Source organism: Pezoporus flaviventris, unplaced genomic scaffold, assembly GCF_033815535.1.
Source record: "Pezoporus flaviventris isolate CSIRO_AGI_PZ_B2104156 unplaced genomic scaffold, CSIRO_AGI_Pfla_v1 ptg000002l, whole genome shotgun sequence".
Classification (NCBI taxonomy): Eukaryota; Metazoa; Chordata; class Aves; order Psittaciformes; family Psittacidae; genus Pezoporus; species Pezoporus flaviventris.
This window is the reverse complement of record NW_026892550.1, coordinates 60,856,806-60,881,811: the sequence shown is the minus strand read 5'-3', so window position 1 is coordinate 60,881,811 and position 25,006 is coordinate 60,856,806. Positions and strand designations below refer to the sequence as shown.

The 25,006-nt window shown below is 40.6% G+C and overlaps 1 protein-coding gene across 4 annotated transcripts in view; it reads right to left on the bottom strand.

Annotated features, from left to right (window-relative positions):
• Nucleotides 1-25,006, bottom strand: part of NR3C2 (nuclear receptor subfamily 3 group C member 2) — a 207,441-nt gene that overhangs the window by 26,520 nt on the left and 155,915 nt on the right. For all 4 annotated transcript variants that reach the window (XM_061441080.1, XM_061441090.1, XM_061441071.1 and 1 more), the window contains 2 exons: nt 9,975-10,313; nt 9,434-9,578 (listed from right to left, as the gene is read on the bottom strand). In XM_061441080.1, coding sequence (XP_061297064.1) covers nt 9,434-9,578; nt 9,975-10,313 — 484 coding nt within the window. The remainder of the gene's footprint in view (nt 1-9,433; nt 9,579-9,974; nt 10,314-25,006) is intronic.

Genomic DNA, 25,006 nt, shown 5'->3' with positions numbered 1-25,006 from the left:
TGCAGTTAGCAGAATGCTGATACCAAATACTCTCTTTTGGTTTGCATTTGCATTTCAAAGGAGACAAATCACAGTTTAAATGAGAAAATACATAATTACGCCTTTATCAAAATGCTTTTCCAACACTATATTCAATAATAACTGGTGATAACGTACACATGACAATAACTAGTCTTTTAAAGTTCATCAGAGAAAGGTATCACCCACCAGAAAAGGTGCCCATTAGGTATCGTTATCCATTATGCCAGGGCTCATTGTCACTTGCAGTGGCTCATCAGCAAAATTACTGCTATATTCTACATGCGGCAGCAAATCTTCTCTCGTGCCAACGATGCCTCAGAAATCAAGACTTTGCTCATTCTGTCATGCAAAACCTGGCATTTTCTGGAAGCCAGCTGAGGCATGCCTTCCTCTCATATCACTTTAGAGAAACTACTTCCTAATTTTTCTCTTATTCATATTTAACTTCATAGGGGAAGCAGCAAAAGGAAGCACTAAGGCATTTGGAGATGCCACCAAACAGCTCACTGATGTGCAGAAAGATTCAAGCAGTACCACTATTCAGACAGACACTTGAAAGGAACAAGCCTCTTCTCTAACCTACCCCTTCCAGACAAAGACCTCGAGGGAAGTGAAAAGACACCCTCCCAACAGGCTTGTGGATGTCCCAAAGTCATGCTGAGACAATACTAAGAGAGCATAATTATGCCAAGTTCAATGCAAAAATCACTGGGCAAGTCTTCATGCTAACATCATAAAAACCAAGTCAAACACATCACAAGCTGGAAACCTGCCAGAACATCCACTGGGCCAACAGATGATCTAGATGAAAAAGAAGTGTTTGAGAAAGATCAGGCCATAAAAGAAAAGTTATATAAAATCTCTGCATCACTGTCCTCTGCAAAGGAGTCCAAGAAGGCTCTGCACCAGTCTCCCTTTTCAGTGAGTGAGTGTGAGAACTAGTTTCAGATGAAAGTGTGAGTAGAAGAGGGTTCAGAAAGAAAAAAAAAAAAATACAGTAAAATGAATAGTAATAAATCACTAAGACCAGATGGCATCCATCCATGAGCTATGAAAGTAACTTAAATATGGAATTGCTGAACTACTAACTGTGATGTGCAGCTTATTGCTTAAATTGCCCTTATAAAAGGCATGGAAGGTGACAAACGTGACTGATTTCTTAAAATGGGTCTGACATTGGGGAGGAAGCACTCAAGGGACCAGAGTCTAGTAAGTCTCCCTCCTGCATCTAGCAAAATGATTGAAAGAGGAGCATTAACAGATAAATACATATGCTGTTAAGGGAAGAAAGTCTCTTTGGCTAAGAGAGGTCATGTGGATGTGGAAACTAGATGATCTTTAAGGTCATTTCCAACCCGAATCATTCTATGATTTTATGTCTCATGAATCTGTAACAGAACTCTGACAACAGCACTTGAGCTCTGGTCGATAGAGGCAACATCTGCATGACAGAAATGCTTTTTACATGCCCGGTCTAGCTGCATCCCACGGCCATATGGGGTGAGACCTAAGCAAACACCAACCCTCTCCTCCTCCTCTCCTCTGCCCTGGTTTCCACACAAAGGAAACTGGGGCATGCAACTTGGGTATAGGCTCTAATCCCATCTGTCGGCGTGCCAGCATGCGTAATTACCGGTCCAGGACCTCCTGCACACTGCACTTTGCATCAGGAGATAGGCAGGCATACAATCACGGCAAAGTTGGATGTTAAAACTATTAAAGAGATCTCCTGAAAGCTCTTAAAGAGAGCTTAGGGATAAGGAGGAGGTCTCTTCATGGATTATTAGCAGCTTAAAAATAGGAGACTGAGGGCAATAATAAATGGGCATCTCTTTCAAGTAATGGAGAGGTTACCAGGGAAGTCTTGCAGAACTCTGCTCTAGGGCCTGGGCTGAAAACTGTACTCATACATCATCCGAAAAAAAACAGATCCATGGAAGTGACAGAGCTTTCTGATAGCTCCAGATGATGAAATCAAGAACCGTTTGAGAAAAACTGCTGAAAAAAGCTTGCAAAATTGTGAGGCTGGCTGACAGAATGGAAGGTGAAAATCAGTGATTGCAACCAATGCAGATGGTATGATCATCTTTCACCATACACACAAAATAACTGGGGCTCTAAGTGAACAAACATCACCCAATGAAGAGACCCAAGTGTAACTGGAAGAGGTTTTGGGGGCTTCTGTCTTTTGAAAATGCTTACTCAGCATTTACTAACGGTCAACAAAAGCAAAGGGTGAGAGAAGACTTGTGAGCTACTACATAAATCCACTGCATTTTGAAAACAGCAGGTCAGTCTGGTCTCCTCCCCAAACTAATACAATGGGCTAGCAAAATCATGGAGGGATGAGATAAGGATGGCCAGGGGTAGCAAACAACTGATATACAAGGGGAGAATAAACTAGCCAATTCTTCAGCTCCTAGAAGAAATGATGGGACTTGACAGGGATCTCTAAGTGATAAATAGCATACAGAGGATGAAAAGGAATATATCCACTATTACTACAAACACAAGAATGAAGTGGCACTCCACTGTATTATCAGCTACCTGCTTTAGAAACACCTCCAACAAACAAATACGCATAATTAAATTGCAGAAGCAACTGCCACGGAACATTTTATACGTCAAGATTATAAAAGTATTCAAAAAGGTATCAGGCAAACTCACAGAAGATAAGATACAGAGGGGGTATTAAGCACAACTGTCTGAATGCAACCTCCTGTTCAGAATCACTGAATCACTAAATCACTGACTGCTGGAACAGGCAAATGAAGAAGTATCATTTTTACCCTTGTCCTGATCTTATGCCTTCTTTTTAGCTGACCAGTTTAAAGGATAAGAAACTAGGCTAGATAGAACTTCCTTCTGACAGCGTTCACATTCTTATGTATCTCCTTAAAAATACTTTATCTCCTCTTTTCCTTTCAGTTTCACAATTTTAACGAAAGCAACTAAGACATTAGAGATAAAGGCATCAACAGGCAGAGCCCTTAGAAATTTAGGTGAAGAAGTTGAATCTATTGCTTTGCCCAACCACTGACCTGTTTACAAAGAAAAAGCAAGTTAAGATTTGGAAAAATCTAACTGGAGCATATTATATCTATAATGACAGATACGACAGTAGTTCATCAAAATTCCCTTCTGTGTTTGTACTCTTTTGGGCCAGGTATATGACAGAATCCTTCCATATACTTCTCTGAATGGAAACTTAGCTGCACTTTATCAAAAAGTACATAATAGTAACAAAGTATAGGAAAGATTTATTGAAAATGATACCCACTTCTCACTGCATTGACAGTTTAGATTGTATGATGCAGTGTTCCTCTTCAAAGTAATATATACAAGCAAAAAATCATGCAGGGAGGAATATCAAGGAGTGTTTGCTGACCTTTTTAATGGGATCAGTGATCACAGACACAATTTATCAGCAAACAATGAACACTGACAACTCTTACCAACAATCACTGCTGCAATATTAATTAAATATGAGGGATTTGGAGACTGCCAGATGAAAGAGATTACAAAATGTATCTAAATTTAGACATAGCAGGATTAACAGATTGCAAAAGAAACCAAAGGGGTTAACAGCCATCATCCCGAAAAAAAATAAAGGCAGGAAAAGTAATCCTTTAAACAATAAAAGAAGTTACTTATTGGCTTTATCACCACTCACAGAGGTTCCAAGTAATCATCACCCCCAACCCTGAGGTACATAAGGTTAAAAAAAAAACAAATCTGCTATTCTTAAATATTCAGCTTATTTTATTACATTTACCTTCCTGCTGTTACCATAGAAATCAGAATACCAGGAAGACTTACGGGCTTCTGCACCGAAAGGGCACAGAGAGGCAGCTGCATCCTTGCACTGCCTTACACAACACCAAATCCTAATGGTCCCAGCTTCCACAATATATTATGAGAGTATATAAGGAATATAATGAAAATACAATGAACATGCTATTTCCTAATAAAATACACATAATTAATAAATGCAGATTTTAAATAAAATCTTAGCTACTCAGCCGAGCCACCTCTTAATTCTTAATTTTATGACTTTCCTCAGTGTTACAAAATCCTTTGCCTATTCTCACCCTATGACACCACTGGCACAGAAACTTCACAGAAATTCCCATGTACTGAAGCTGTTTTTCCACCTCTATCTCATTTGCCCTACATCAAGTTTGTCATTTGAAATATGTATTCTCTGGTTTTCATCTATTGCTAACATCAACAATTGTCGCCTTCTACATTATAAAACTTCACACTTGGGGCAGTTACCAAAGGCATAGCATGGAAGATCCTTGCAATAGTACATTTTTATTTTACTGAAAGTTACATCTTGCACTTTAAAGGAAAGATTAATTTGTAGTAACCTTTGTTAGTTACACTACATTATGTACATAGTATTACTGGGTTATTTAAAAATACCTGGAGTAGATGATTGAATTTCATAATGAAAATGCCATCCATGTTGCACTACAAACTAGAAATGGCAATAATGAGAGGACAGTCCCTTCATAATTCAAGCCTGAAGCTTTGCCTTATCAGTCAAAGGCACCAACTGGTATATTTTGCACCTCATATTTTGTACGTAATACTCAATAAATTACAGCCTGTACTGAAACCTTTTTACCGTAAGGACTGAGCTGCATATGATGTCATACAATGATCTTAGAGATGGAAGAAAGACACGACTGATCCAAATGATTGTGAAAACTGTCCCAGTTTTCAGACTCAGTTTTTCAAGTTCACTTTAACAATTTTGGGTACCTTGCACAATGCCTTCTGTTGTTTTTATCAGGCAAACCCTCAACTCCTTGAGTAGCATAACAATCTCTGTAAAAATCCTATGACAGTTAGAAGAAAGTACAACAGCCAGGAAACTCAGAACCTGAACACTTGCACACCTGTGATTTATTCTTTATGCTGCAGATGACAAACTAAGAGAAATCAAAGAACAAGAAAATACAGCACATTAGTCATTAGGTCCATTTGCAAATTACTGTTGAAATATTGATGCTGCACTTCAATGTACCAAAGTTTCTTAACGTGGTGTCTGAGCATTACTGAACTCTTTCAGTATCCCACATCATTGCTATTTTACAGCTAGATAAGCTGGAATGTTAAAAAAGATAATTTGGGTAAATTGCCTAAAAATAGTAAGCAATTTTGGAATTTGAGTCTCTCCTTCAGAAGTCCCCAAGGATTTAGAAGTCCACGAAAAGACCATGTAAAACCTATAATCAAAGGGAAAATCAAGACCTGCAGGGGACCTCCAGTGTTGGGCTGGCACTCTGTTTTCTTTATGACAGCAGAAGCCAATGAGTGCCTAAGAGGATGCCTGATTTTTAACAGTGGTCAGCAACGCCATCAGCTGTGTTTCTGCCCTATGGGGAGATGAAAAACCACCATTCCTCTTCCTTAGGGGAAGGGATGGATAAGCAGGGCAGTTTGCCATGAGGGATGCAGTTTCTGGCTTCCAGCTGGGAGGGGGATTTGTGCTGTGAGCGCAAACTGTGACCCCAAAGGCAGCCCATGTCCCACCGCTCCTGCTGGTTTCCCATGTCGGGGGAAGCAAGGATCTCTGTCACACACTGTCTTGGCTCCTGCTGGGTTTCTGTTGGCAGTGCTGCACTCGTAAATGCTTTTTATCCCTCCCTGAGCCTCTGAAAGGTTGCCAGCCGATGCCCTGACTTGATGTATGGGTGGAAGCAGATACCCGGGAAGTTGCCACCACTAGCTAGTGGGACAGGAACTGCCTGAGCCTGTCACAGAAACATGAGCAAGGAGTAGCAGCCCTTGCCTCCCTCTGGGATTTGGGCACCTGACTTCTGCACTACAAACACATAAACTCCTAGTACTGAAAGACCTGGATCATCAGATTTTTTTCTATGACCAAAACTGTCATGCCGCCCCAAAATGTTGAGTACTTTTTCTTTGAAAGGACAGAGCCAGAGAATCATTTCAGCTACTGGTTCAACGAGTAATTCATCTAGTAAGGGAGAGACCAGGGAAATCTGAAACTAACTTCCCTACCTTCCAGGACCATGTCTTAAAAATCACATTTTAGGCTGTTCCCTGCAGCAAACAGTTAATTTTGCATAGCTTCAGACAGAATCCCTGAAAATAAGCTAGCGTTAAAAACCACTGTGTTTTGCTACATCCCTTACTTTGTTTTTGCACCTATTCCAAGCAGCACCACTCAAGTTTCCTGCTTTCAACTGTGTATAATTTTACCAATTTAATGCTCTGGACTTAAATTGTCTATGCGTGTGCCTGCCTCAGGTTGAATTAGATTAGAAAATTTCAGCTGAAGTGTTTGGTTAAGTCTAAAGAGAAATTGTCTCCCTCCCTCGAGTTAAATAAACAACAGCCACTGCCTTTTTTTTTTTTTTGTGGGATTTCTGTTACTTTGCTGTAGCAACCTGAAATGTCTCTGAGCTTAGGTCTTGAATCAGGGATAGTCTTTTGCCATGTCTTAAGGAAATCTTCTCCATTAATATCTCTCTGTTCTCCCAAATCCTCAGATCCATTCAAGGGAAGGCTCCCTCACCAGCAAAAAATGAAGCAAAAAATCCAACCGTCTCTTATTGCATAGTCCGGTATCATCGCTACAATTTAACCAACGTGACCAAAGGAGCCACGTGGGAAAAGTATTACAGGATAACATAGCTTTTAAGTTTGGTTATGGACACAGTCTTCAAAGCACGTACCCAAAGGGCTCAAACTACCATTTCACAGACAACCTTAATTTAGGGATTTTGCAATTTCTCAGATTTGAGCTTGCAGCCTTAAGAACATCATTGCAACACCCTTTGAGTGTAATTACATATGCAACAGTCATACTTAAGAGTGTTTACCTGCAATAGGAATTATGCGGTGTCACATATATGACAGTCTTTTAAGGATTTACTGTGGATTAAAACTAAAGCTGTATATACAGAATATTAGTTTTGACTAAAACTACTATGCTACAAAAGAAATTGATTAAAAACACCCACATCCTGTAACCTATACAAACACAACACAAAACACACTGGCCCATTCCGGCTATTCTTTTCAAGCTGTTTTTAGGCATTTCAGTAGCAGGCTGAGTGGCCATTTTCTAATCTCTCAGATCTCATCTTTGTATTTACTTAAGCCCACTTAAAGCAGTGGAATATACATCTGATCCAAAAAGACCAACAGTACACTTAATTAGATAAATGGGGAGATTCAGGTTGGGTATAAGGAAGAAATTCTTTACTGTGAGGGTGGTGAGGCACTGGCACAGGTTGCCCAGAGAAGCTGTGGCTGCCCCATCCCTGGCAGTGCTCAAGGCCAGGCTGGATGGAACTTTGAGCAACCTGGTTTAGTGGAAGGTGTCCCTGCCCATGCCAAGGGGTTGGAACTGGATGAGCTTTAAGGTTCTTTCCAACCTTAACAGTTCTGCAGGGTGCTCAGGGTGTTTTGCCCAGTCAAGGCTTAGACATCTTCAACAAAAGAGATTCTAGGACCTTTCTGGACACCTGCTTTGCTGTTTCTCCATCTCATTATGAAATTTCTTCTGCTGCCCAGGAGGAAGTTTTTTGTCCCGTACACAGGACTGCAGCCTCTCATCCTTCCACTGACACCTCCATGAAGAGTCTGACTCTTATTTTTTCCACAGCTCATCAGGAAGCTGATTAAACCCACACTGCACCCAGCACAGTCTTCTCTTGGCTGCTTGAGCAGCTGCTTGTCCCAGCCAGACCCTGACTACCTTGGCCAATCTCCATGGGTCGCTTAAGTTTCTCAACAACTTTCCTGTGCTGGGGAGCCTAAAACCTGGACTCCAAGCAAAGTCTCGCAACTACCACCCTAATTGGCGATGTGAGAATCTTGGAACACGCTTGTGCTATCTTTGGTAGCTCTGCAATGAGTACATTCTCAATCTATAACTAAGTACAGGAGCAGGCCACTATCTTATATACATATCTGGTTTTGGATGTTTTTATTTCGCACTCCTTTTCCTGACTTGATCCCAACCTCAAGCTCAGTGTAATTCTGCAGGCACCTACTTTCAAGGCTTGCAGCAAAAACCTCACAATTGATCTCGACTTCTGGAAGTTGCTTCTAGCTGCAGTACCACAAATGCTAGCAATGCACATACACTTTTATTTGCAAGTGGGATTGATTTCCCTGTCCAATAAATTTTGACCCCTGACTGACTATCTTCAGATGAAGGAAGGCTGCTTCTGTGTTTGAACTTTTAGTCTACATTTCCCCAGGAGAACGAAACTCTTTGAAGTTCACATTTTCACTTAGCTTTAGCTACAGATACTTTTGCTGTTATGATTCTCTAATGTCCAAGTCACAGTGGAGGTGCTTTCAACAAGGAAAATGGCTGACACTATGTTTTCAACCACATGCAGTGAATCTCCTCTTAAAACAAAACAAAAAAGCACCAAACCAAACCATCCTCCTTTGATATTGCTCATTGCTTTGGGACCTATCTCATATACATTAATTATTTAGGAATTCCTCAATCTAAGAAAGACTATTAAGATGAATGGTGACAAAACATCTTTGCCAAGAAAAACATTTCAGACTGCTTCAGGAGACTGAGCAGTAAGTTATTTTTTGTTCATTCTTTTTTTTTATTTTTGTGGTTTATTTCAAGAGCACCCATATACCGATCATCATGGCTCATTTGTACCTCTAGAAAACAAATAAACAAACAAAAAGCTTCTGGGATAAGCACAGGACACGACCCCAGTTTGACTGCCTGTGCAGTGTCTTAAGTTTTGACTTTACTGTCTTGGAATAAACAGCAGAGGAATGGAACAGAAATTAAATTATACTCATCAAAAGCAAAGCACTAAAATACAAACTTAAAATATAGGGGAACGCATACTCAGAAGGAATGGTTCCTTGGTTGAGCCTTCTTTTTTTTCCTGAATGCATCATAAAAGAAGTTATATTTCATTACTGAAAAAACATTTTGGCTTCTTTCATGATTACAAAGAAGGGTAATTAAGATTGTCAAGAAAACACATTGAACAGCTGCATATTGTTAACAAAAGCACCATTATAAGACTGCTCTGAATAAAACTGGTAATTTAAACATTCACATTTCCTAGAAGTTAGATATTTTTCCAAGCTCCAGTAGATACCAAAAAATGTTGGGGTTTTTTCCTACAGATCCTGGTCACGTATCAGTCATATTTTTCAGCAATGAGAATGGTCCTAATTTGAAGTGACATCCACATATATAAGGAGAAGTGGATGGCAATATCAAAGCTTTGCCAATTGAAAACTGAGTCGAAAAATTAAGCTACTTTAAGCCTGAATTAGCTGAAATTTTCTTAGACAGCAGCTATGCCTGAAAACCAAATAAAGACAGAGTAATCCTTCCAGCTTGCAGTGAAAAGGACCATTAAGGAATACTTACTCATCGAAGATCAGGTCTGGAGCAAAATAGAGGAACTGGCTGTTTGTATGTTTGTACGATCTCCAACTCAAGGCAAATGATGACAGACACATCCATGAATACTGAATTAAAGTAATTTGGTCCTCGAGAGGCAAATTTCTAAATCCTAGGAATCAAACCAGAAAAAACTTGTAAACTATGCTGCACTCTGCAAGGGTTGGCCCAACCAGCACTGAGTACATTACTGATTATTTTTCCAGCATTGACGAACAAGAGCGGCACTCCCACACAAAGTATACTTCTGACAGAAACACAGCCATAATTTTTCATTCTAGTGACAAAACATGTTTTCTTGGCTATTATTCAAAATGAATGTTTGTAAAATACTGATCACGGACATATGAAGCAAAAGTGACATAAATAAAAAAAAACCCCGAACAATCTTCTCTTACATGTTCATCTCGCACACACAGCTCACAGATTAAAGATGTAATTTCTCAAGCAAACAGTTCACTAAGCTAAAAGAAACAGTGAAGTTTCACCAAATGCTTTGTGGTGTTACCTGGAAGTATCTTTGCCCACTTCACCACCTGAATCATCTGCTTGCCGGCCAGGCGGTTTAAGGTGGAAAGCAAGTACTCCGCTGTGTCTGGCTTCGAACTGTCGTATCCTGCGTACACGATCTCCGGCTCAATGCTTTCAAGGATCTTAACAGGAGAAGGAGTAAGTGCTGGTGAGATAGCAGACATGTGGGGGACAAGCGCTGTGTTTACAGAGGGCTCAGTCACGGGCGCGATGTATGTCGTCCCTTCCTCGGGGCTCTGGGGTGGTGGTTGCTGCCGTTGCTGTGGCTGCTCCTCATGCATCCCTTTCAATTTCCCCAACTTCTTGGACTTCCGAGCTGGGGAAATGAACAGCACAAGAGCCAAGTCAGTACAGAAAGCTGGTGTAACCCTGGCTTACAGAAAATAGAAGCAGGAGGATCATCTCAAAGTTCCCAGGGAAACAGGTACAGGACCTTAAGAAGTACCTCCCTGCCTGCAGCATTGTTACACTCAAAAAAAATGACCAAAAGACACATGTAAGCTCATTTTCATTGCTTTACTGGATGTTTCTGTAAGTGACAAAATGTCAATATCTGTCTTCATACAGATGTACATAGAACAACCTAGTCACCATGGTCACAATCAGTTTGCACCTACAAGTGTAAATTCATATTCTCCACTGCATGTGGTCATCAAAAGAAATCTCCCTGGCAATGCCTGAAATTAGGAGACCTGAAGCCCTCCTAAGCTTTTGAGTGCTACTGCCCACCATGGCAGCATCTCAACTTGAAATGCAGTTAATCCATTTTGAACAGCTTAAGCCAGTTGAATCCCTTTGCTTTTGCTGCTTTGATACTTCCATAAGAGCTTTATCCCCTTCTCTTGAATAGTTCTGAAATAACACTAGAAATATTTACCCAGTTAAAGAAAAAACACTGAGCCTTGTGCAACACCTTCCTCATGGCTATCAACATTTCTCTAATGATTTCCCTTCCTTTTTGTTTTCCTCTTTTTCGTTACTGCTACTCTTCCTACTTCTCTTTACTAGGAAACAGTAATGCTAGCGTGCTTCCTCCCTTTGCAGAGATGCCAGCCATTCTCTGTGGGTTGCTTTCCCAACTTTTTAATGTGAAACACAGGTAAGCAGGCAAAAAGCCCTGCTCCCGCCCCAGCAAAATGATCTTGTAGCATGAGGAAAGAATAGGAAATAAAAAGCAAGAGAAGTTAAAAAAACTCAAACAAAACCAAACCACAAAAAAAGATCTGAGCCAAAAGCCCATCACCCTCCTTTCGTGACAGGAAGAACTAAATAAAATAATCATTAAATCAGTAGATAATGAACTAGATCTAAATGCTTGCAGCTCTTTCAGAGTCACTTCTCTCATAGTCATTCTTACCTAGCTATACACAGCTAAAACCCTTGCCTGGACTTTTATCTTCCTGTCCCTTCATCATTGCAACATCCCTTTTACTGTCATCAGTAAAAACAAGTCTATTGCACTCCTACTTCGAACACTAATGAAAACACCCTCCTTAGTCCATGCCATGTCCCAAGTCTACTTCCTTGAGGGTTTCTTTTTTCCCCTGCTATCAATTCCCCTATCTTTCCCTAAATATAGCACCTTTTCTGCAATTTGAGGATCCTTCCTGGCCAACCTCCATCTCATCCCTCCTCTCTTCTCCATTATTGAAATGTTCACTTCTACTGCTGTGGAAGTACCACTGCCATCTGGGAAGTTTTCAAAGCTTGCTCTATGTGCTTCTTTCTTATTACACTGCAGAAAATTCCTCACAAAGATCCACAGAATTACCTCATTACTCCTCTACAGACTTCTTAAACCCTATGGCTTAAGAAAACCTTCCTCAACAGTGGAGCTGCTGCTGCCCTGCGACCACTGCTGATGACAGCAGCCATCAGTGTTCTACTGTTTCTTTGAAACTAGGGCTGCCTGCCCAGAGCCAGAGGCTGTGACTGAGCTCCCAACTCCTGCAAGGCAGGATACAGACGCCCAGAGCCCAGGACAGTGCACGCCCAAGTGCAACAATAGCCTGTTGTTTTCAACATTTCCTTGCTGGGACAGTACCTTGAACTCAGAGGAGCTGCCTCATCCCAAGGTCCAAAAGAACAGCTTATTTGTTAGGGTAAACATGGGACATTGCTATAGAAAACAGTGATGTTACCACTCATAAACAAGATCCTGAAGATCTTACATATGGAGTCTCCTTGACTATCATCTTCAAAACCTAAACAGAACCCATTACTACTGCACCATATACAGCACTGAGCAGTAAATGCAAAATCAGAACATTGGTTTGGTGTTATTTCCATCGCACGATGAAATAAGGACCTTCCTGGCTGATTTCAGCATCAGCGTCACTCAGGAGATTTACAGAGAAGTCCATAGATCTTTGTGTAACTTTCATCACTTTTCATTTAGAGATCCGGACACCATTTCATTAATTCATCTACAGCATGTACGTCTGCTTTCAACAACTTCTTAATTTCTCTATACCTGCAAATATCTGGACCAAGTGAGACAGGTTGAGTTTTTTGATAAAAGGATTAGATATGCAAATAAAAATGTGCCAATCCTAATAAAATTTAGTCTAAAATTCTGCTGTTCAATGATCTACATATACTTAAAAGAACTTCCTAATCACCTGAAGCATTAGCACAGATTATATAGGGAAACACAGGAATTGCTGTTACAAGAAAGAAGCAAGAGATGTTATCTGTCAGGAGAGGTTTCACTGCATCTGGTTCTCTCTTAAAAGACAGGGCAGATGAGAAGGCCCTTATAAAAGTCCCTTCCAGTCCCATTTCTTACTTTTCCATTATTAAACTCTTAAAAAAAGCTCATTCAAACAATGAAACACAACTGAAGGATTTCTCATCCTCTGTGCATCAAGTTACATGGATGCTGACATCCATTCTTCAGGATGCAACTTCTGTTCCTAGTACCCAAAAAGCCATTTTACAAAGTAGCAGCTGATCCGACATTTTGTTAAACGAGCTTTTTCCTCACTCTGCAAAATAAAACGGGGGGAGTTACAGGCAAAGCAGACAACTCTGATAAATTTAATCCTGAAAAGTAAGTGAAAATGCTGCTGTTCCCCATTTGGTGCAGTTGCACCTACATGATGACATCCTCATGAAATCACTGTAAGCATTAAATATAGTTCGCTCTTATCTTATAAAGGCAAAGCTGAACTTACACATTTGCCAACAGAATAAATCCCAAAAGCAAAGCAAGGATAGCCAAGTTCAGCAGAATACCTGATGACGAGTTAACAGAGCTATTGGCCACTGAAAAGAGAGTTTAAAAATAAGCCTGAAGGAGTGGATAGAGATTAGTGTTTGCTGTTATTATTCACAAAGTTTTATCAGGCACTATTTTTTCCTGTTATCAAAACAGGACTAAAAATAAATAACTTTACATATCTTCCATGTCTGCAGAGGCAAAAAAAAAAAAAAAAAGAAGCATTCTCACCATAAATGCATGAGAATAAGAAATGTATTGGTTCACCAACACCATCAAGTATCCAGCAACACAGATAACTGATTATATATATATTAAGACATAATTCTGGATGTTCTATTCTCTAAGAGTTTTTCATTACAAGAAAAAAGAAGTAACATTCTTCCATGTATAATACTGGCATAAAAACGTGTTTTAGTTTAATTTTCTTCCATTATAATGCCTTTAAAATGAAGCTGAGAAAAACATTACTGCTTGACAGTCATGTTTACAGTGAAGAAAACTGTATTTTTCATTTGGCTTCATGCCAGTGCTGTAGCTCAACTGGTTTGGTAACTCCCACAGAAACCAACAACTACAGATTAAATACAAACTCTGAGCAGTACTTTCTCTGAGGAGATCTTTTGAAGCTGTTTTTCACATTTGCTCTCTAACTCCAGTACCAGCTATAAAACCAACAAAGCAACCTCTGAAACAGTGGGGAAAAGCCACGCTCATAAGGACTGCCATCTGAAAGGAAATCACAAGCTCATCACATAGACCAGGGATGGAGCATACATGGGGACATTTCCTGTGGCAAAGTTAAAATTTGAAGCCTATTTGGGGTTAGGTCAAGCCTTTCATTCAATGGCTGCACAGCCAGTGGCATATCTCTAATTGCAGGACTTCTTGACCTCCAGTTCAGTGTTACTGCACTCAAGATATTATAATCCTTGGATTTTTAAATCACCTGAGACAGAGTAGAAGTTGAAGAACAACAGTAGTGAAGAGACCCACTGCAGATAGACTTAAGGTTAAGACTTGAAATATCTGACATTGTTTCTGCTAAGTATTTTAGAAGGTCTTGTACACTGCAACAGAAATAATGAAAAATAAGGACAAGCATCTGAAAAGTCCCATGAAGTTGGACTTCAAAAAAGCATGTCCACCAGACCTCGTCTGTAGCTCTAACAATGAATTACAGTATTCACAGGAATAAAAAAGCTGCAAGTCTGAACACAGATAGCAGTCCCTGTTCCTCTGGAAGCAATAGGCAGAGTTTCACCTGGATTTAATATCAGCAAGCCTGTGTCCAACATGTTCAAAGAAAAGCCTGCAAATTCTGCAAAACCACACTTTGTTCCATGTGCCTGGAAGACCTTGACAAGAGCCACCTGCGAATACCAGCTTGCTTGTTACCACCCCCAATGCCAGTCCCACCTGCCTAGAAAAGGGCAACAGTATGGCTGCAGAGGCACTACGGAAGGCTGAGATGCCATATTAAAACCAGTTTAACGGTCTTGGGCGTTATTAAGACCGTAGGGCAAAACCGTATCTTCTCCCATTTACTAAAGCCTTACAATCTAGCAAAAAAGAAGAGACAATCATTTGTGAACAACTATTTCCAGGAAACTGGGGTGAATTCAGATTTGAAAGCTGGTTGCTTAGTACTGACCCTTCGTCTGTAAGGACTCCTACCACAAGACCGAAACAGAGAGGTCTGTGCTTTCAGGATAAGAAGTTTCTGTGTCATCTGTAAAACAGTGAATAGGCTTCTGGTCATCTGCAACAGTGAATGCTACTCTAGGTCAAATAACAGGACATTAACGGGATGTGACCCTATTGTAAATTGTTTTCTGAATACAAATTAATGTGAACACCACCTACAAATTTATGTCATTCCTGATTTTTAAAGGTTACGTTTGAGGCTTTAGGGTAGTTACAAGACAGGTATGCTACTATACTCTCTTTTTCAAAATACCATAGTAAACTTACACATGCTACACAAATTGGGCCTAGTGGGAAGCTAATCTATAATCCTTCTGTCCCCAGGGAATATGCACAAATTAAGTTATGGACTCCACAGGGCCACACATCTGATAACTGTTTTTCATAGGATCAAAATGAATAGTTTTCATCAACGTTACTGTTAAAAAAATGGGATCCCAAAATGCCAAAGAATAAAATGTTATCAACAGTAGATAAGGGAACCCATAAATATTATGATTTAACTCAGCAATTTTATAACAGAGTAATATCTTGTTTGCAGAGTTGTATCAGTGTTCAAATTTAGCAAATGAACAATCTAAAATGCTCTGCAAATTCATGCTGGCATACAGTGCTCCGAAGTGAAATCTGAAATTTAGAAAATTATCTGTAGCTCTATGCAGAGCAAATTACATCACTTGCAGTGAAAATCCTCTGGAATCAGGGTTGAGTTTGTTTTTTGGTTTTTTTAGAGTATTCAAAGTTTATTACCTTGCTGCCTATCAAAAACCAGTTATTATTTATATAGCTAAAGACATGACACAGATGACTAAGAGCTTTATTTATCACATGTGTAATGCTCTGCCACAGGCAGGACCAAACTAATCCTGACCTGACAGATCTTTATTCTACCCATGTTGCAGGACATAGTTGAATCAGTAAGTGATACCATAAGTACATTATAAGGACATATACTACCTTTGTGTAAAGCAGAAAACATCAGTGGAAGGAAGGGGAAACCAAAATGGACACAGCACAGAACAACAAAAGCGATGGAGGTTTCAACACAGAGGTAAAGAAGAAGAGAAAGCAGAAATTTGAGTAAATACATGTAAAAGACAAAAGGGGGGGTGTGTGGAAAAATCATGATATGCACTTCAAATAAGGTATAATTTGGCTTTCCCACACACCCCTCTTTTGCTGCCTGCCTCTCTCCAAAAGCAACCTATAACACCTTGCCGCACCAGAATCACCAAAGGATCAAACTGCCAATTCTCCCCCTGAGGCAGCCGTCCCAGCCTTTGGATAGGCTCCCCTCCAAGCCCTCAACAAGTATACACATTTTGTCACTTGCTTCCACTTTTGTATAGATAAATGCTCCACCAAAATGCCACTTTTTCCTCCCCTGAAGCTTTTCATCATGTTTGACTGGTGCCTTTGCCTCACTTTCTTCAGTGAGCTGACATCTGTTCTCATTAGCTATTTTACTGCTACCACAAATAGCGTTTCCCTTCCCCCAAATCTGTTGTATCTTGACATATATGAAAATTTTGAGCTATCTTGGTACAGACATTTTTTCACTTAAGTGTCTAGCACAATGAGTATGAGATTTTGCTGAGAAATTTCTAGATAATAATACAGACATTTCTGATATACATACATGCACACACATATGCACACAAATGCATGGAATAAAGTGAAAAGCGTTACGTAAATGAGATCTTAAAGCATGATCCCATTCGCTCTACAAATAACATTCAGGCATGAACCCTTTATTCTTCAGGAAACAAAGAAGGGAACAACCAATACAGGCCCCTAAAGCTTCCATAAACCAATTACCCACTTCGGGAAGCAAACCACTGCCTTTCAGGTAGAACTGAGGTAGATGAAGAACCCCTAAATGCGACCCAAGTGTTGCCCTGAGAGTAACAGGAAGGGCCAAATATAAATCCAGAAGACACAGAAAAGTGGATGAGTCACTGGTTTGACTGGACAGACCAAGGGGAAAAAGCAAATGAAAAGTGACTACTGAAGCAAGGGACAAGTTGTACCAGGACTTAAAAGGACAGCACAAGATTACTTTATCATCTAAGGCACACCACCAAAGGACTTTGTTCTTGCAAAGCAGTAGGTGATTTTTGCAGTGACATTTGGGATATGCTGAAGAGACCAAGCAGTTTGTCTAAATATACAAAAAGAAAACTTCAGCTAGTGAGGAAGACAATAAGGGTCCTGCCTTCACACAGTTTAAAAATAAATTTTAAAACCTGTTTCTGATGGCTGTGACCCACAGGAGATAGTGACAGAAAACAGTATCACTTGCTGGGAGCCTGAGGAATCAGTACAGTTTAATTAATAAAGCAACGAAAATTTCCTGATTTTTTTATCCTCCACCAGCAGAAGCAAGCTTTAACTGGAGAGTAAGATCAAAGCCAATGATCGAACTCAGCAGAATGAAATGGTAGGCATAACTGAAATAATGACATAGTTTGGCATTGCCAACATCATTCACAACTGCTTACTAATTAATAAGTAACACTTTAATCTGACAGGATTGGACAGCTTAAAGACAAGGAATAAACGTGTATGAAGTCTGATCTATGGGTATGTCACATTTTATTTCCCTTCAATCAGACCCTGCAAAGATCCAGGCACATCCATAAATTTTATTCTCATTCTTGGTTCACATTCAGTACACCAAAAAGGGAGGTACAGCACAGATGAAAGAGCTTCTAATGCGTATTTTAATCTACATAATTGTGCATATTTTCATTGTGTTCATTTAAACATATTTTGGTTCTTTATTCTAGTTGGATTTAAACTACTAATAAAACTGGACTGCAACTACATAAATATTTCCTGCTTGTTACTTTACTTACTTATATATAGAATTTCAGGGATGTTTGAGTTTTGCTTTGTTTGGAACAGATTCTAATATACAATGCAGTGCAATGCTGCTCCAGTACAGCACTGTAAAGCACAGAAGCAATATGTGTGAAGCAGTTTATCCTCTCTTGCTTTGAGCAGGATCAACTACACTTTGCCCAACCAAGTATGTTATTAATCTCCAATAAAGGGAATTCCGCAATATCCCCCACCTGTCTCCAACATCTAACCACTCAGTCTTCTCCCAGTATCTTCAATGTAGCATCATTTTTTCTGCAGTAAAGTTGATTTCTCTTCATCATTTCCCCAGCGGCCAGAAAGAATGACTTACCATTCCTGTCCCCTCTCTTACACCCCTTTTTGTATTGAAAGACTGGTATCATGGCCTTCTTAATATGTTTCTCTCTTTGACACTAAGATAAATTGAGTTTTATCAACCCTTGCTTATAGACTTATGTTTTCTTCTAGGCTTCTTCTTCTCCTTATTCTTCCTTGGGCGGTGTCTGGTCTGTACACACCTTTATTCAGGCACACAATATGAAATTTCAGGAGGGAAGATTCAGTTCAGATGTTAAGGAAACCACTCTGACTAGGAGTGCTGAAACCCAGACACTATCATAGAATCAACCAGGTTGCAAAAGACCTTTAAGATCATCAGGTCTTACCATTACCCCAGGACTGCCAAGACCACCAGTAAACCATATCACTGAGGCCCTTACCTACATGGTTTCTGAACACTTCCAGGGATGGCGATTCCATCACTTCCCTGGGCAGCCTATTCCACGGCCTGACCACCCTTATGGTGAAGAATTTTTTCCTAATATCCAGTCTAACCCCTCCCGGTGCAGACTGAGGCTGTTACCTCTTGTCCTATCACAATCATCAGGCCCAAACTTGACAGCTCTACAAGAGTAGAATAATGCCTTAGTATCAAAAGAGACTTGCCTATTTTTGCAACAATTTTATGTTGCTGACTTTACCATAAAACCATCATGCAACCATGCTCCTTTCTCTACTGCAGTCTCTAAACACCTGCTCTTGGGTATTTCATTCTTGCCCACCTCAGCTTGCACTTCTCAACACACCCCTCTGCACCTTACTGAAAATGCCATCCTCTTGGATTCAGACACTAGAACTGAATATGCTTTTGAACTGTGATTCTGGCCACAGGGGAGAATTTGCAAATGTGTGGATTTATGTATTTACTCTCTCCTTTGTATGGAAGTAATCAGTAAAATTGCAGACCCAGAACTGACCCTCAACAGGACCCTACTTCAGATGCCCTTACAGTGTGGCAGCAAACCACTCATCACAGCTACTTCTGGAGAATGATATTTCAAGTAATTACGCACCCACTTAGTGAGAAATCTTGTCCTATTTTAACAAGAATTCCTCATTTCCTTCTGACTATACTTATGGCTAGAGATACTGAGTGGTGAAATACATACACCTACAGGGAGGTGGCACCTAATGGCAGCACTTGCCCACATCTCATGGAACAGGCATGGTTCGTGTGCAGTGCGTGCTGGCTTTTGCACACAGAATTCAGGACTGTGGATCCACGGCCACAGAGATCTGCTCAAAGGGATGGCCTCTATAGGGTGGTAAAAAGAAGCCACCTTGCAAAGCCAGCACAGAAGCCATCAGAGTTGCCTCAGAAAAACTAAGGTGAAAGCCCAGCTCAAATCTGGTGCATTTTGAGGTCTGACTCAATGATGAAGCTCCAGCTACCTACTTGTCTGATGAGTGGCACAGTGATGACCACAGCAGTGAAAAATGGAAGGCACTGGGGAGGGCTTGGGTAAGAGACAGAGGAAATTAATCCCTTTTTTAGCCATGCCAAGCTTCGGGTACACATTCATGAAGAAGGACAAAAGTGACAAAAGAAAGCTGAGTTCCAAAGTGCATTTTGCAGGAATATTTAGGTTGTCAGGGAAAATGTCTAACACATTTGCTTGTTTCTCAGCAATTCTCAAAGTGATAATTAATTGAAAAATAACAGTTTCATAGGGGTACTCCTCCCTGTGTGGGAACAACTTTTACCAAATGCCAATTAGTGGTTTCCTGTTAAAATCAAATCAAGCTGTTTTTGATAAAGCTTTTTAATGAGAAATGGCAAAAGTATGAAAATTTTCCCCACATATATTTCACATAAAATCCCAAACTGACATAATCTCACAACTAACATTTCTGGTATATAAAATCCCCCCATGTACTTCTTCATTAATTTCAAAAGAAATGTATTTACTAAATATTTAAATCATCCAATAAACAAAGCCTTATAAAAAGCTCACAAAAGAAAATTATAATGTTGATGAAAGCCAATCTTAATCAGTCCTTTTCAGATGCTCCCAAAACTCATATTTTACTGATTATTTATTCATTCTTCAAATCTGTGGCAAATTCAATGATTTTCTAGCTAAGCCTTGTCTACTAAATTCATCAGTAGATCTAACTATTCATCAAATAGATTCAAAGGCTAGCAGTAAAATATCAACAATGAATGCAAAGATTAGGTCACTTACAACTCCAGTATGTGTCACCTACAACTCTAAGACACCTGCAGCAATGAAGCATGAGCAGCTTGAACTGCTTGCATTGGTAGTAATTTGGTTAAAAACAAAGTTAGGGAAACTTTGGAGAACAGATTTAAAAATCTTCCACTGTACCAGACTGAATGCTCTTGGCTATGATCACCGGTCTCTGCCTTGTGTCAAGTGACAACCTTCCTTCCAAAACACCCATTCTCGTCCAACCTTCTGCAGGCAATCCTCGTCCAAGTCTTCTCTCTTGCTTTTATTTGGGTTGATACCCAGTGCTAAGGCTGTTCCAAGATTTTTGTGCCCTTCATCCTGATCACAACATTAAACCATTTTGACTGCCCTGTCTTGTAGACATTTACCGCGTGTGAAATTTCCTCCTCATATTTACATTGGAGACACAGGTACTCAACAAGCTTCTCAGAGGGTTTCAAAAGCATCGATAAGCAAACTCTGCTGCAGCACCTCTCATCCTGTATCTTGAGTGCTCATGCTTCCACATCATGCTAGAGTGTGCCATGCTTTAAATGCTTCATTTTTCTTATTGCATTAACATTAATAGAACTCAGCTTGGTTAAGCATTGCACTTCCCTCTGCGGTCTTTCTGGTTATGTCGTAAGGCACCACATGCCCTCTTCTCTTTTTCCCCAAGTAACAGAAATTTGAAGTACTTTGTCTCCTCACTTGTTCAATTTCCATACCCCTAGGTTTATCAGCTCTATGAACTCAGATTTCTCTCAACTGACCTTATTTCTAATACATTCAATGCTGTTGCTCTGACCCTCATCACCTAGAAATCATCTGCCCCACTTCCAGGAACAGCAATACTATCTGTGCAATACAAGCTGGCTGTTTATTTTCTGTAGTCATCTGAGCCATATTTTTCACCATCCAGTTCATGATTAGTTAAAAAAAAAAAAAAAAGACACTATAATCATGATAATCTCCTGCTTTAATAAATCACCCTGACCGTAAGTGAAACACCCTGTATGTGATATTAGTCACCTTTCCAGGGAAAATGCAACTCTGCACTATTACCCATACGTATGATCTGAACCATCAGAGTATCTCTTTGCAACTGACAGAGTGGCACGCTTCTAAATTCTCCTGAGGTTGAAATAGTTGTGTATGAAATGCCAGTAAATGACTAAATTGACACATGCCTCTCTAAGAGGATGTCTAAATGACGTGTCTGAATGTGCTTGGTCTCTGTGCAGACAGACCCAGAAGCCACACACAGGTTTCCTCAGCTCTTTCTTTCCAGTATGACAACTGCAAGGTTTTGATGGCAGGACTGCTGTCCCTCATCAGTATCTTCTCTACTCCCTACTGACAAATCCCCTTTCTGTCCATTCAGGGTGGACCGGTCTTATGGTCTTGACATTCCACAGTTTTCCTTCCTTCTCTTGCACCTTCTGCAGGGAAGATGATTTCCACCACTAAAATGTTACAGAACTGGGGGATGCAGGAAAACTGTTGGCAGAGAACTACAAAAGCACACAAATCACCACCACCAATTTGCAGGAAGATGTGTGGTACTGGGTGGCTCAGGGATGCTCCAACGGTGCCTTCAGCTTGCCTTCCCCTTTGTTAAACATCACCTTCTTGCCTGTTGTGTATTGCTGAGACTTAAATGCACTCAAATTTTTCCTTCATAACCTGCTGGTACTTTCTACTAACATCAAACTCTCAAAGTCTGCTTTTTGACCCAGGTATCCTTGTCACTTCTCACACCTATTTTAGCAAAAAAACAGATCCTAAAAATGGAAAGTCATGCACTTGGGAATTGATGGGGAAAAAAAAAGAAAGCAACCAGGAAACAAGATTCAAACCAAAATACAAGTTACTAAGGTAATTCTGAAGCAAAGCGCATATGAGAATACAACAGGAAAGAACAACAGACTCACGTGCTAAGGCACAATCTGTGATTGAATAAATTTTCCTTGTGACATTACTGGAGTAAACCACAGCTCTAGAGTCAATTTAAAACCTGTGAAGTGGCAAAGTAGCAGACAATCAAAAAAGCAACACAATGTCAGAAAAAAAGAGCACATGACTTGCATAGTCTTTGCACCATTGCTTCTTCAAAACATACGGTCACGCAGAGGACAGATAGAGTAGCTCATTCAATGAAGATCAGTGATGTCAAAATCTAAGAAGCTTTTTTGCATGTGGAAAGAGTATTTTCACATTTTTTTGATTTGCACACAAATCATCTAGCTTAACTCCATTTACACAATATTAACCATAGTCCGGAAGAGGCCTGGGACAGTTGTACGAGCCATCCTTTTGCTCAGAGCCAACTGTACCCCTGTCATTTCTGACAAACGGACAAATGTTTGCCTTATCTTTAAGACACCCAATGACAGACTCCGCTTCTTCCCCAGACCGTCTATTCCAGTGCTCTCCTGGCCTTACAGTAACAGATATGTTTCCATTTCCTCACTTGCCTATTCCTTGCTGCTCATTACTTCTGTTCTGCTTTCACAGACATGAAAAGCAGATCATCTCCTTTCCTCTTTACAAACGCTTGTTGCTAAAACAACATTTGTTGCCCCTCTCTTCACCTTTCCCTGCAGTCTTTTCTATGGACTAAACAATGCCAAGTAATTCAATCTGTCCCCACTAGTCAAGTTTTAAATACTCCTGATCACTCTCATTGCTACACTCCAGGCTCTTCAAATTGGTCCATGGCACACTTGCAGGCAACTAATGAGGGATTTAACAAAAAACTTAATCAGCACAGTGAGACCACCATACTTTGGCCAAATTTGTGTCAGGTATGGCAAGTTAAACCTTCATGCTCTGAAGCAATGGCTTGGTGGAAGCTCGAAGGACAAGTTCCTCCTGCTCCTACAGCTTCTCGCAGTGATGAGGAAGTAAGTAATGGAAACACACCACCACCAACCACAGGGAGAGGTTTCGGAAGGGCTCCTGTGATAACCAGCAGCTCTGGAGAGAGGAACAGGAGACACAGGCATTCTTTCTTAACTGGGACTACATTGTCACTGTGGGGAAGAGCAAAAAGGATATGGACTTAGAGGACTGTGGAAGGAAGCATGATAATTTGGTGACAGAGGAAAAGACAGAACACCACCAAGAGTTGCATGTAACAGTTTTGGAAACACTGAAGCACTCTGGACTGCTCCAGAATGACAAGAAAAAAAGCAATGAACCCAGGTATTATGGGCTTGCTTGCTTTATGCATCTGTACGAGCAACAAAGACAAATGGCAATTCATGTCAGGATCCTCAGGAAAATAGGCTACTAAATTTAAGAGCCCTACAAGACAGAGAATTGTGGGGGGGGGAAATCACGCTTGGTCTTGGGGAGTCAAGGAGCCAGAAACTTCATTTACCCTGGAAGCATCCTGGAGGTGAAAGCTGGCACCTTGCCAACAGACAGGAAAGCTTAAAAGCTCACAGGGGATCCCTGCAAGCCAACCAGTGAATGCCTGGCAGAAGGCATTCAAGCAAGAGCTACTGCTGCGCTTCAGTCCTATTGCCTAACAATAGCACAACAGTGGAAGATTTTTTTCTGCACCTCTTCTGGGAAGACCTAAGTCTTTCTGTCATAAAGCTGTGATCAACCCTCTCCATTCTGTGTTTTGAACCAAAGCAAGACACCATGTACAGAATACGAACCACTCAGGAAAGACCAACCTCTAAGCCTGCACAGCGAGTGCTGCATACTGCTGAAATCAGACTAAACCCCATAGAGCCTGCATGCACAGTGCCACCGCATGACACGAGGCAGGCTGGGACACGTACTGCCAGCAGGAGCCCAGAAGTGCTGCAGCTCCTTTGCGAGGCTGGCAACCAAGGGTGTTATGCCACAAATGGTATGATGGAGAGTCCAGCAGATACAACAGGGAAGTTTGGAGTTCAGCAGACTTGTGCCAAAAGCCTGAAAGGCTGTTCCTGGAGGAAAGACAAATGCTGCTGGCAGCTGGGCACTCATCAGAAGGCAGAGCTGAAACCAGCAAAACTTGAAAAAACAAAGGAGGACTGAGAACATGAACCTGATTAGGAGTTTGATCAAGGATTGCTGGATGAAAGCCGTGTGCTTTTGGACTACTGCAGTGCGTCTTCTTGAGCTGCCTTCACATATGAAATAAAACCATCAGCAAAATGCCAAGTGCAAGGGCACGCTTTCAAAACTCTTTTTTTTTCATCGATGCCTAAGAGATTACCCTGACGTTACCAGCCCTCCTCAAAATCCTGCGTTTTTAAGTCATCATTCAAACATAGTTTCTTAATAGTTGTGGCAAGTGACTGTTCTGACAGTTGCAAAGATGTCCTCTTCTGAAGAACCACCAACATGGGCTCCAGGCAGCAACATGGATTTCCCTGCTGATTCCTTTACATGAGTACACCCGTAAGACAATTTAGGAGAGCTAACAAAATCACAGCACAAGACAGCATGGTTGCAGGCTATGCCTTAAGGTTATATTACTCACTTGGGCTCAATACACTGTACATGCAAATAAAAGTAGGTAAATCACTGCTTCACTTCCCTGCTAAGAGCACAGATTTTAACACAATCTCGGAACTTGATGGATTTCTAACAAGAATGTTTTCTGAAATTGTCACATCTAGAAAAACATGAATGTTCTCTGAAACAGTACTTATGCTAACCTAGACATTGGTGGGTATCACAACTACGCTGTCCAGCTAA